Genomic DNA, 13,397 nt, shown 5'->3' with positions numbered 1-13,397 from the left:
ACCAACTCCTAAGGTTTGCCCCCGGAAGACAGCCAGGGTGGCATTTGGCAGTGTGGATAATTCACATTGGAAACTGCAAATCAGATATATCTACAGCATCTTCGCATCAGTGAGATGTCTCTGGTTTCAAGGAATCTGCCATTCCTCTACATATGACACTGAACACTTAATTTTAAAAAACCCTGGTTTTTAAATAACCTTATTGCAGACTTAATCCTCCAGGTCCAACAGTGCAATAGAAGTAGAATTCGTGTTCTTAAGAATTTATAATTCATACATTATGATTCTCTCCCCACCCTCTCTCGCCCCTCCACCCCGAGCACATTAGCCTAGTTAATTTTTTTCTTTTCAGAAAATAAGCAATGTTTTCTGGGGGTGGTTACCCAAAAATCAGTTCTTTTCAGAGTCAATTGAAATTGCTGGAATGCCTTCTTAGAAAATTGGAATTAACAGCTATTTATGATTAGGCCTATATTATAATTCTCCCAGAGCCTGTTTAATCAAAAGGCAGATTAGTTATCTGCACTCTGGTGCATCTGTGCATTTTGATAGCTTTCCTACAATGGTGGGGTGAATGGGTCCCGGAGTAATGCAGGCAGATTTTCCTGTATTTGATGGAGAGGGTGTTCCTTTCATACTTCAAATTAGCCAAAATGGCCACTGCAAATGGTCATTGGACTTTCTTGAATGTATACTTAAGAGTTTTGCATAGAAATGTCGCAAACTACGCTTCGTGCATTTCATAGCCTTTTGGTCACACTCCTTATAATATATATTCTCTCTGCATATGAATGTGTATGTATATATAAATAAGGTATCTGCCAACTGAGCATAACACTTCATGTGTCTGAAATAGTCTCAAATCCACAAAGACTTATGCCATCTGTTAGTCTAGTGCCACAAGGCTCTTTGTGTGTGTGCCTTGCGAAGAATAGTTCATGCTACCCTCCTTGGTTAGACCCCAAATGGAGTCCTGTGTTCAGTTCTCGGCACCACAGTTTAAGAAGGATATTGACAAGCTGGAAGGTGTGCAGAACCTTTATCTAAAATTTGGACAGAACCTTATATAAAATCCACTTTCCAGTTGTTCACTCTTTAGCTATTTACTGTATGCTTTTGCTTACTCTTGGGACGTTGTCTGAAGCCTGTACAGGTAAAGGGATGCTTGACAAAATCCATTTTGTGGGGGAATGGATAACAGACCTGATGCTAACAGACCTGATCCACCCCCCCATCTATTGTGCGGATCAGAACACAGCCCCTCCTTTGGATTTCACATGCCTTTGAAGTTCTTCGGTCAAATGATATTACCAAAATGCACTTTGAATGTGGGAAAATATGTCAAAGAGAAAAATAATTCAATGTGTATTTTTCTTACCTATTCATTCCTCAAACCCTCCCCAAGAAGAAATAGCAGATTAAATTGGATACAGGACAAAACAAAGTTTATAAAAGTCACATAGGTATGATACATCCATACCTATGTGTGGGTCAAGAGAACCATTTTTCATTTGCAAAGGGTTTGTAGGCCAGCAATGCTCAAGTTCAAGCAGATTCGGAATGTGTGGCCAGGGCGTGTGCCATCATCTTTCTCATGTCTTCTTTTTCTCCAATCTCCTTGGCAGCTCCCCCCACCTTCACAGAAACTCCCCCCCAATACGTAGAGGCGAAGGAAGGCGGCAGCATTACACTCACCTGCATGGCTTTCGGGAACCCTAAGCCAACCGTCACCTGGCTGAAAGAGGGGGACCTCTTAGGTGCCAACAATAAATATCAGGTAAGGTCATGCTCAGAAAGGGCCCCACGGCTCAAGGATGGAGGAAATACTCTGCATGCGTAATGTAAAGGTAAAGGGACCCCTGACCATTAGGTCCAGTTGTGGCCGACTCTGGGGTTGCGGCGCTCATCTCGCTTTATTGGCCGAGGGAGCCAGCGTACAGCTTCCGGGTCATGTGGCCAGCATGACTAAGCCGCTTCTGGCAAACCAGAGCAGCGCACGGAAACGCCGTTTACCTTCCTGCTGGAGCGGTACCTATTTATCTACTTGCATTTTGACGTGCTTTCGAACTGCTAGGTTGGCAGGAGCAGGGACCGAGCAACAGGAGCTCACCCCGTTGCGGGGATTCGAACCGCCGACCTTCTGATCGGCAAGTCCTAGGCTCTGTGGTTTAACCCACAGCGCCACCCGTGTCCCATGCCTAATGTAGGGAGGTACAATTTCTGGCATCACCACATTCAATGGAATGTGGGTGGGATTGCTAGGAAAGAACCCAGGATGAGGCTTGGAGAGCTGCTGGTGATCCGAGCGTGCCGTACTGGGCTAATGTAAGAACATGAGAGGGGTCATGTCTTGTCCAACATCCTGTTTTCTCTTTTTGGATGGCTCTGTTTTCTCTTCCAAAGCAGTAGGCACAGAACCACTGAAGTTTGGTGTATTAGGGGAAATTGCAAAAGAGGTTCTCTGTCAGCTTCATCAGTAAGGCAAATAAATTTGCCAGCCATATTACCTACCTACCTATACATGGCAGGTGCTTGATAACTCTCCTGATCTTGTGATTCCAAGCAAACAGTACATTTAACCCCTGGATGCCCACAGGGTACCGCTATTGGATTTGCAAGTATTTACCAGCTGACATTCATGGACTTATTGTCCTGAGAACCTTCTGAAATGCAGTGCCCAAATCGGGAAGGATTCACACATCAATTAGCAGTGCCTGTGGCACTGAACACCCTTTTACTGTTTTCGGTTTTTTAAAATAAAAAAAAACACACTATGCATTTCTAAATATGTCATGTTTGCTGTCTTGAGCTGTGACATCCGCCCCACGGGGTGCAAAGCACTATCATGCAACTCATCAAAATCTCACAGAGGGGACCACCCTGTTTCATCCTTTCTCATAAATGCTCTCCCCCCCCCCCCGAAAAGCCTCTGTCCTTTGCTCAGCCAGGAATTCCATCTGTATGAATTGTAATTGGCAAATCAGGCATTGGAATTGGTACCGGCACCAATGAGAATAATTAGGAGTCATTTGTTAATGAGCTGAAATGGAAGGGTGAAGTGAAATGAAGCTTCGCGTTGGCAGCGGGGTGGAAGAGGATGGATCAAAGGTGGAGGAAATAATGCATGCATTGTCTGTATGCTCACTTCACACTTGCACTAAACAAAGCAACGTGGGAATAAAAGTATGGTAGCTTAAGTGACCCTGCAGTGGGCTAGGCTGCTCATAGTGAGTTATGGCAGGATGAGGTGGGATTATCATATCCCCATTCAGAAAGGGGCTCAGGTGCCCCCTAATATTCATTCCACACGTGTAAGAAATCAATCTTTATGTGTGGCAGCACCCACACTTTGGAACTCCCTGCCTATTGACATCAGCAGGTGCCTCCGCTGTACTCATTTGGGTGCCCACATAAAACATATTTTGTTTGTTTCAGCAAGCCTGTCCAGACCTGCAGAACTTACATGTGTGGGTTTCTTTATTTCATTCTTTAACATGTATAAAACAGGGGGAATAATTATAATGATGGATGAAGATTAAAATACGAAAAGCTAAACTGTAAGATAGGCACATAGAATGAATACAGTTACACATGGGTTGAAATTAGAAAGATGTGTGTTTTATGTCTTCTTAGCTGCTGTTGGTTTTATCTTCATGTTTTTAACTGTGTTTTTATTGATCGCTTTAATGTTTCATGTTTTTGTCAACTGCTTGGAGGTTTCCTTACAATCAAACACTGTATACATATTGTTAAATAAAAAAATGAATAACTAAAATGATGCGGGAGGGTGCAACCTCACACTCCGGGGGCCAAAAGGAGGCCTCTAGCCTTTTCTGTCTGGCCCTTGGGACTTTCTCTAAACTCCACCTCCTCTCCCCATGCTCCACCCCTCCCTGGTCCTGCTTCATCCATGCACTCCTTGATTGCTTTTGCATGCCTGGAATGTGTTCTTCAAATGCGATCATTCCTATTGCTTGCCTGGATGGAGGGGTGTGTGTGTTTCTGTGCAGAAACCTCTGGTGCTTACTTGGCAGGAATGTAGCCAACAGTACAAAGGTAAGAGTTATTTCCATTTGTTTCTCCCACTTTTTCCTCTGTTGGTTAGAGTGCTGGACTAGGACCTGGGAGACCAGAGTTCAAATCCTCAGTCATAAAGCTCATTGAGTGTTTTGGGCCAAGTCACCTCATCTTAGCCTCACCTACCTCTCAGGGTTGTTGTGATTGTAAAATGTGGGGGGCATGTATGCCACCTTGGAGGAAAGATGGGGTGATGATGAACAAGAACATAGAGGTACAGTGTTGATTTAGCTATTCAGTACATGATGTCCATCGTAAATCTCACTATAGTTATCCATGGGTTGATGGAGGAGCCACTGAACAATTTTCCATTTTCATGCAGGATACAAAATTGAACTAGATTGTGTCAAAGTCATTAATATGTGATTCATGTTTTCTGGTATAGGAAACTAGGGTGTGGGTGTGGGTGTTTGGGACCAGCTAGAAATGGTCCAGATGCATATTTATTAGAAATGCAAATAGCAGCCATTGTGGAAGCGATGGTGATGATCAGGGTGGTGGTGTTTTAACACTTTCCTCCCCTGCCTGTCAAAAAATGCCCCTCTGAAGCTGCTATTTGCATTGGGAAGGAATGAAAGCATGCAGTTAATGCTGCACATAGGTTTAGCTGGGGTGTGTATGTGTGTGCGCATGCATATGTTTGTAGCTGCAATGGTTTTGGGTGACGAACTTTCATTCTCTTTTTTTCTCCCTCTTCAGGTTAGTGATGGGAGTCTGACTGTTGTTTCCGTTAGTCGGGATGATCGGGGCGCTTACACCTGCCGGGCTTATAGCATCCAGGGAGAGGCTGTGCACACTACCCGCTTGCTTGTCCAAGGTAACTAGCTGGAGAGTCCTTATGGGCTCCCTAGAACAGGAGTGTGGAACCTGGTGCTCTAGAGACATTGCCGGACTCCAACTTCCATCAGGCCCAGCCAGCATGGCCACTAGGCAGGGAAGATGGGAGTTGCAGTCCAGCAGCAGCTGGGGGTATCCATTTGGTGCTACAACTGATGCTTGCTTCAGCAGCATATTTTACTTAATTATATTTGTTTTAGGTCTTATATTTCTCTTTTCGCCCTGTATGACCCTGTGCAATGGCTTCATTGTTTATTCTGTTTAGGAAGCCACTGAAACCTGAGTTGTTTAGGAGTTGTTGCCTAGTGTACGATTGAAGTCGCTAGAGAAATGCCTTAGTGGCTAACGGATGGAGACTGTTCTTTTGGGTTTGGTAAACTTTGTGAGCTGGCTTTTCTGTTTCACGGCACGAACAGCGGCTTCCTCCTCTGCCCTGCGATTCTCTTTAAGCATGAACTTACAGCAGGTGTGGATGGCATGGTTGTGCCGCTCCCCTGAACCCTTTACAGCCAGGTCATTGCTGGTTACTGGGAGAGGAGAGGTGGCAGAGAGGTCAGCGTGCCGTGTTTGCACAGCGCCAACCTTCCTGGTACTCAGCAGTGACTCGGCTGTTGGGAGTTCAGGTGAGTGCTGCTGCCCCACCATGCCCTCTGCATGGTGGGTTGCATATAATATGAGAAATAAGGGAGAAGCAGAGTCGCACAAACACCAAGGTGTGCAATAGCATGCAACAGGAGTGCAATATTTCTGTTTTAACCAGTGCTCCCCCCCCTTAAAAATGTTTAGGGGTACTCTCATTTTGACTCAAGAAAATCACCATTTTATAGTTCAGATCGGGAAAAATAAATACAGTAAATGGACAAAAGTTCAAAGATTCACAAAATGTTTAGGGGTATGCGTCCCCCTGCGTCCCCCCCAGAAAAAGCACTGGTTTTAACTATTTGTGTTTTCCTCTTGTGAACTGCCCTGAGATCTTTTGATAAAGGGTGGCATATAAATCTAATTTAAAAAAAATGCAAAAAAGGGATTCATAGAAATATATATACACTATTGAAATTTGATACTCCTCCTCCCCCCAAAACTCATTTTGTAATTCTTCCAAGCATCTGTCTATCAAAACCCAGTGGTTGGTTGTCCCTTCACATGCTAGCGTGATGGCTGGATGGTACTGAGGGTTAATGAAGAGGCTGAGTTAAGGAGAGAGAGGAGGCTGAGACCACCCCTCTAAATTGTATCTCCATGTCTATATTTTAAAAATCATATATGTAGGTGGTTCTTATTTACTCCTGTGTAGAGAAGTAAAATGCTGGTTTGGGGACAGTGTTGCAATTGGACTGTATGTGGAATCTGCCTTTCAGCCCTGATTCTTCGTGGTCCTGTATTTCTCAGACAGGAAATTGCACGTGCATATTTGTACAATGTGCCATTTTATGTAGAGAGAGGCTTGCTGCTTCCCCAAAAGTCTTGGCCACAAAGGCTTTTGCAGTTTTGATTCTGACTTAGCATCGTCCACCCTTTCTTCCTATGTGCTCTCTGGCACAGGTGGGGGAAACCTGCAGCCTTCCAAGCATTGCTGGACTAAGACTCCCATCATCCCTGACCATCAGCCATGCTCGCTGGGGATGATGGGAGATGGAGTCCAACCGGCCTCCCCACTTGTGCTTCCTAGACTTTTCTTAGTGCCTCCTGCTAAAAGAATAGTTAACGGCTGCGTCTGTTGAAGGTGACCCTGAGCAAGTGGCCACATAACCTTCAGCCAGTGAGATGAGCCTCTTTCCCAACCCTCCATTAAAAAAAGACCCCCTCCACAATGCCATCAATAAATAAACAAGAGCATTAAGTCCAGACCTCAGACGTCTAAAAAGTGCTGAAGGCTGCTAGCTCAGCTGAAGAACCCAAGGAATGCAAAAGAGGAGCAGTGGGTCGGGTGTGTGTGTGTGTGTGTGTGTGTAAAAGAGCAGAGGCCTGATGCCTCCTTGTCCTGCATGGGAGACAAAAGGTTTCGCAGAAGGCAGGTGGAGCCCAAACTGGCAGCCTTGGCCTTGCCTTGAGGGGAGAGGGGGAGCGTTTTGTATTGATTTCCTGTGTCTGCATCGATAGTATTAACTTCCCTTCCCGCTCCCTTCCTCCTGCTTGCTTAACAGCTGTTCTGCGAGCTGGTTTTGTCTGTGCATTGATTTTTATTGTTGCAGTTGGGTCCCTCCTGTTCTTTAAGAGCTGGGGCAGCTCGCGGTTCGAGTTTGCAGCATCACCATTTTAAAAGCAGGGAGGGAACAGAAAGAGCAAAAGAAATAAAGAAGGGAGAAATAATTCTGCAGACAGATTCAGAAGAGCACGGGCTGCTTCTCTTCCCCTGGTTTCTTTTGGCAGCAATACAGAGAACAGCTAGTGGGTTCTGATGGGAGTCCCCTTAGGGGAAGAGAGATGACATTTTGTGTTCCCCCAGCTGTCAGTCCTCCGGGTCAATATGTGAGGCCACCTGCAACCCTTGTCCTGCCCTTGCTGATGGCATATTTTCTTGGAAGGGCTCAGGCTATTCTGGGTTCACTGGCCAGCGGATGAAGCCACAGTGTCCTGTGACTCACGCTGTCTGTTCTTGACTGGCAGTGGATCTGTGTCAGTGGCCATTCCAAGCCAGAGACCATTTAAATGTTCTGATTTCAAAGAACACGCTCAGCCACTGAGGTGCAGCCCCTTTTGAAGAGTCATTGCCCCATTTGGAGGGTAACATTTTGGAGCAGTGATAAGTTGCATTGTGGGTATGCTTTGGAGTGCCCAAAGATCTGCATCAAGCTGCAACAAAATGTTGCGGCGTGTCCTCACCTCCCAGGAACACAGGAAGCTTCCTTATATGTAGTCAGATGCTTGGCTCATCTTGCTCAACACTCTCTCTACTTACTTGCAGTTGCCCTTCAGGGTTTCAGACAGGAGGCATTCTCAGCCCTAGCTGGAGATGCTGGGGACTGAACCGGGGACTTTATGCATGCAAAGGAGATGCTCTACCACTGAGTTTTGGCCTTTGTCCTGCAGCTCTTCAGGAGTGCTCTTGATCAGGGTTCCTCCCCAACAGCCTTGCTTGACTACTGGATATTAAGGAGCTCAAACTGGGCTGGGTGGTGGAGAGTGTTCCAACTAACACACAACATTCAGTAGTTACTGAGCACGCCCACTCCACTTGTTTTTTGGGGTGGGTACATTGTCCCCCCTTAGATTTTTTTTTTTAGATTCTCTTGAACTTCTGCAAGCCTTGGGATTCTTCAGAATATGTTAGGTAGGTTCCCCCCGCCCTTAAGTATATTATTTGTATTTGTGCCATCTTTGCGGTACGTGTGTGACACTCCCCCTCACCCCGGCTATGTGACAGTCACTCCAAGGCTCCCTTGCAAAGTTGTTAATGCAGGGCAGACAGCTGCCACCACCCTCTTTTCTTGGAAGCAAAAGGTTTCTGTCTTTTAAAGAAGAGGAAATGATCTATGTCCTGCAAAACTGTCCTCTTCTGTGCAGTTGTTAAATCTGCAGGAGCCCTGACCTCCTTCTCAGCTGGCCACCCCAGCTTTTAAAAAAAGAACTCCCAGGCCTTTTCAGACACCGCAAATGTGTAAGTGGCATTCGTCTGTCATGATGGCAGCTAATGGCCCTGCATTCCATTAGTATTAAAGAAAAATCCATTTAATTGGAACACAATTGTGCATGGGCCTGCCATCCTGATTGAACAGCCATCCTGGTTTATAGGCAGACTGTTTTAATTCACACCCTCCCTCCAAAGTCTGGAGAGTCTTAAAATGAAAAATGGGGGGTGGGGTGGGGAAGGGAGAGATCTATTTGGAGAGAAAATAGCCTTTTTTGTTTTTAATGGTGCATGTACAACTTTCCTTCATAAACAAAGCAAAAACCTCTTTTAATCTAGCCAACATTTGCTCCTGGAGAAGAGAGTGTAAAATTTGCAAGAGCAGAAATGTTGTTCTGTGCAAATAATGCTGATTTAAAGCAGTGTTTGCAACCTCACAGGCCAAGCCTTTGTCAACCTGGTTCTCTGTTTTGGATTACAACTCCCATCATTCCTGACCACTGGCCAGCACTCTTCCAGGATTCTGACTGTTTAAAGTGGTATCACAGTGCTTTAAATGTATGGTATAATGGAGTCACACCCCGGCCATGATTTGTATGTACTTGTATATACACACAAAGCTGTCTTATTTGAATCCCCACAGAATTCGATTTCCTAGATGCCAGTGACAGATAACCACTTTTAAACATATTACATATAGAAGAGGGAAATGCCTGACTTAGGGGCCAACTTCCACGCAAACCCCAGAACCCTTTGCAACTGCTCCCTTCATCTGTCTCGAGGACAGGAAACATGATAGCCATGAGGACTAGCCTCTTTACTTTTCTGTGGGATCTGGGTGTTTCAAGCACCCATGATGGTTCTGTAGCAGCCTTGCTGAGAAATGCTGTATATTCAGAATCTATGCCATGTGGTGACTGACACATAGATACATAAACATTCATTTCCCATCTAGCTCTGAGGGGAAAACGTGGCCATTGTTAACACCCCCGTAATAATTCTTTTCAATTTAAAAATGGCCCTTTGCCAAATGTTGAGATTGGGCTATAGATAATCATAGTAATAAGCATTTTTCTAGCACTTCAGAAAATTGAAAGCAACTCATAACATCTTGATAATCGTGACCACAAACCTCTGTAGCAAGCCAACATTATCCTAGTATTCTAGATTTGGAGTTGGGAATTTGGGAGATGGCTGCAATATTGAGCCAGGCTAATGGTCCAGCTAGCTCATTATTGCACACAACAGGTGCCTTCACTTTTCTCAGTCCCACTTTTAACCCAAACATGCATTTGGGGACCAATTTCTTAATATTTCACCCTACATTTGCACGGTGGCAATGCTCGTCTTGTTACTCATCTTGGATCAGGCTGTGACCCACTGTCCCAGCCCTCCAGTTCAAGACCAGTAGTCTACACTGGAATTTGCAAACATTGGCTGTGGGTGGGAAAAGTCTCTCTCGTAGCCAATGTCTGCAAATAACAGCAACTGAGGTTGCTTGTTTTGGCTGAAGAGCAATGGGTCAAATCCTGTTTTGGCTGCGAGTAGCTGTTCCCTGCTGGGGACTTGCATGTGCAACCAAAACAGAACTGAACCCCCGCTTCCTTCCATCACCTGAGTGATATCAGCTGATTGACAATCCTGCGTGATTTGGGGAAAACAGCCTTGTGGGCCAAATTGGATCCCCTGGTTGGCCAACATTGGCCCGTGGCCTGGAATCTCCACACAGTGAGTGGCAGTGGCTCTGCAGAGTATCAGACAGAGCTCTCCCAGTCCTTACCTGGAGATGGTTGAGATTAAATCTGGGGCCTCCTGCATACAAAGCAAGGCTCTGCCACTGAGCTACGGCCCAGCACCCATTGAGGTGGGATTGAGGAGTTGAGGCTGAGAAAGAGTAGTTTGCCTTAAGCACCTTTTGAGAGTGAGTTCAGATTGATCAGTTCCCGTGCTGGACCAGATGGGTCCTTTGGCCTGATCCAATGGGGTGCTTCCTATGTTCTTACGGCAAAGTTGTCTCAGGGCCAGATGCACCAACTCAAAAGTACACGGTTCTTACTCTACGAGGGAGGAATTCAGAGTGGAGCTGTGCTGGATTATGTGACCTGGGCGAAATGCCAAGAGTTTGTGTTCGTTAGGCACGGTGGCTCTTCTTGCTCTCGTTCCCTGCGCCGTTAAGTCAGCCGCTCTTAGCAATGAGCTCATCTTCCCTTTCTTGGCTGCTGAGGTAACTGTTTGTCTCCTGCTCTCCCACAGGACCCCCTTTCATCGTTTCCCCTCCAGAGAACATCACGGTTAACATCTCCCAGGATGCAATGTTCACCTGCCAGGCTGAGGCATATCCAGGCAACCTGACCTACACTTGGCACTGGGAAGACGAGAACGTCTACTTTAAGAAGTGAGTTTGGATTCTGTTTTCGGGTCTCTCTTTCTTGTCTGGTCTTGGTGAAGGATGCGGTTGGGAATGGGGCAGCTAGGGTGAGCAAGCAGCCTCAGCTCTCTTTTCAAAGGACTGCACACTCCAGCAGGAGGCCCTTGGAATCATCCACTAACAGTTATTCATTTTTAATTAAGTGCATTTGACACATACGTTTGATGGCAAGGTTTGATGGAAAGGATCAACCCCCTTCCCCAATGATGTGATCCTGATTGAATTTGCCTCCCTGTCCAAACTAGCTGTTCAATTGTTTTAAAAGCCATGGGAGATTCCAAGTATGACTCTGGCTTTGTGCTTAAGTCCTCTGTGCTGTGCTGCAAACCTGTCAATATCGGGAGTCTGTATAGTCAGGAGATGTCTGCCTCTTGCCCATCATGTAGTTCACATTCAGTGGTGTTAAATCATTCATAATTGAGCCAAGGAAGCTGCCATTTACTGAGTCAGAGCCTTGGCCCATCTAGCTCAGGACTCGCCACACTGGCTGGCAGCAGCAGCTCTCCAGGTTTTCAGACATGGTTATCTTCCCAGCCTTACCTGGTGATGCCCAGGGATTGAACCTGGGACCTTCTGCATGCAAGACGCATGCTCTAACACTGAGCTATGTTCCTTCTGCTACACACTGGATACCCCCTTCTCCCTGAGCCTGTCGTTACTCACTTGTCCTCTCTTTTGCTCCTTTTCCATTGCAGTGACCTAAAGCTGAGGGTTCGGATCCTGATTGATGGGACGCTGATCATCTTCCGAGTCAAGCCTGAAGACGCTGGAAAATACACCTGCATTCCAAGCAACAGCCTGGGGCGCTCGCCATCAGCCTCTGCCTACCTGACTGTGCAGTGTGAGTGTGTTTGTCTGGGGTGAATGGAGGCTGCCTGGGTGATGAGCTCCCAGACACAGGAGGACAGTCAATGACATGCTTACTGGCATGAGAAATGTCGGCAGCGGCATCCCTGTGCAGCCTCCCCGTAACTTTTTACGGGCACTGAGATGACTGCATTGGCACAACGTCAGCCCAGAGAGTGGAGAATAAATTCTGCCTAAATTACTGGGACTGACGAGGCACAAGCTGATCAGTGCGGTTGCTGGGTTAATTGCTTTGTTTAATGCAATGCTACCTAGCCCTGCCATATTGTACCAAGCAGCAGATGCTTCAGAGTTAGAGTATCATATGAGTATTAGATGTCCCCGGGGAGGGTTAAGCTGCCACTCCTTGCCTAGGCAGGATGCACACCCATCAGCTTTTATTTAATTCTTTGTTTTTAAACCAGTGCATGCAATCCGCTAGGCGCTTGGCCAGCATGGCTTCCTGCAGCCCCCCACCCCCCAAACAGGACACAGTTTAACCCCTCACTCACTCTCTCTCTCACACACACACGTAAAATGTTGTCCTGCTCTGCAGGTTATGGCAGCCATGCCAACTGCAGTGTGAGGAGCAGCAGGCTGGCCCAGGCAGACTGGCCATGCATCGGGGTTTAATGGGGCGGTGGGAGCGCCCTTCAGGCTGTGATTCAGTGAGCACCTGTCCCCTCTCTGTTAAACTCACCTGGAGTGGAAAGAGGGGAGATATGCTTCACAGTGCAGTTTAGCAAGCTGCTCTGTGAAGTGCCTCCCCCTCTGCTTTAAAAGGGGCTGGATGTTGGGGCGAGGGGAGAGGCAAAGGATTGGTGAGGTGTAAAGGGAGGGGGCTTTGGTCAGATGTAGGGGAAGGGCAGTTGCCAAAGGGGTAGGTAGGATTGGCGGAGCCCCTAGTGTGTGCTTGTGTATGTGTATATATTTGTTTCCAGGGGGTTTTCAAAAGCTGAACTGTAGGTGAGGTACCACACTGATCCTTGCAAACTCAAGTGCATCAGAATGGTTTTATATCTCTGTTACATTTGTTTTGTCTCAAGGTGGCTGGTGAGAGCTGTGCTGCGGCTCCCAGACCCAGCCGTGTGAATTGGATGTTAACCATAAGGCTGAGCTGGAAGGGACACAGTAGTTGTGCAGATGCCCTGGCACACTTGGCATGCCACTGCCTCTGAGAAGGAAGTTGGGGATCAATAGACCAGCAAGCAGCTTGGGAAAGGGCAGGCTTTTGCCTCCAAGGTGAAAGCCCAAGGCATATTAACAACCAGCAGTATTTAGCAGGCACTGCCTGCAGCTCCTTGAAGCGACCCAGATGTTGGCTCATGGGTCATTGCTGTGCACTTTGACCACATCTGACCACTTGCCCAAGCTAGTGCCCTCCCAGATAGTTTGGACTACAAAACCCATCATCATTTTTACAATTAAGTGGTATATAACTGTTGTTAAATAAAATAAAATAGTGTTGCATTTGCAGTTAAGTTAGTGCTAGCCACAGTTTCCTTGAAACCAGGGTGTAACACTGGTTACTTCTAACCATGGTCTGTGTTAAACTTGGTGCAACACTACACCATTGCTTAAAAAGTAAACCACAGACAGGAGAGGGATTAATGCCAGAAAAGTGAGGCGGAGAACGTGACT

General features: G+C 46.5%; 1 protein-coding gene across 6 annotated transcripts in view; it reads left to right on the top strand.

Moving 5' to 3' along the window:
- Window positions 1-13,397, top strand: part of IGSF9B (immunoglobulin superfamily member 9B) — a 119,588-nt gene that overhangs the window by 54,722 nt on the left and 51,469 nt on the right. For all 6 annotated transcript variants that reach the window (XR_014542072.1, XM_083588313.1, XM_083588312.1 and 3 more), the window contains exons 4-7: window positions 1,626-1,777; window positions 4,777-4,894; window positions 10,736-10,877; window positions 11,606-11,751. Coding sequence is in view for 5 of the 6 variants with exons in the window: in XM_083588313.1 (XP_083444439.1) it covers window positions 1,626-1,777; window positions 4,777-4,894; window positions 10,736-10,877; window positions 11,606-11,751 (558 nt within the window). In the remaining variant the exon portion in view is untranslated. The remainder of the gene's footprint in view (window positions 1-1,625; window positions 1,778-4,776; window positions 4,895-10,735; window positions 10,878-11,605; window positions 11,752-13,397) is intronic.

This window comes from Podarcis filfolensis, assembly GCF_964270895.1.
Source record: "Podarcis filfolensis genome assembly, chromosome: 15".
Classification (NCBI taxonomy): Eukaryota; Metazoa; Chordata; class Lepidosauria; order Squamata; family Lacertidae; genus Podarcis; species Podarcis filfolensis.
The sequence above is the reverse complement of the archived record's forward strand: the minus strand, read 5'-3'. Positions and strand labels throughout refer to the sequence as shown.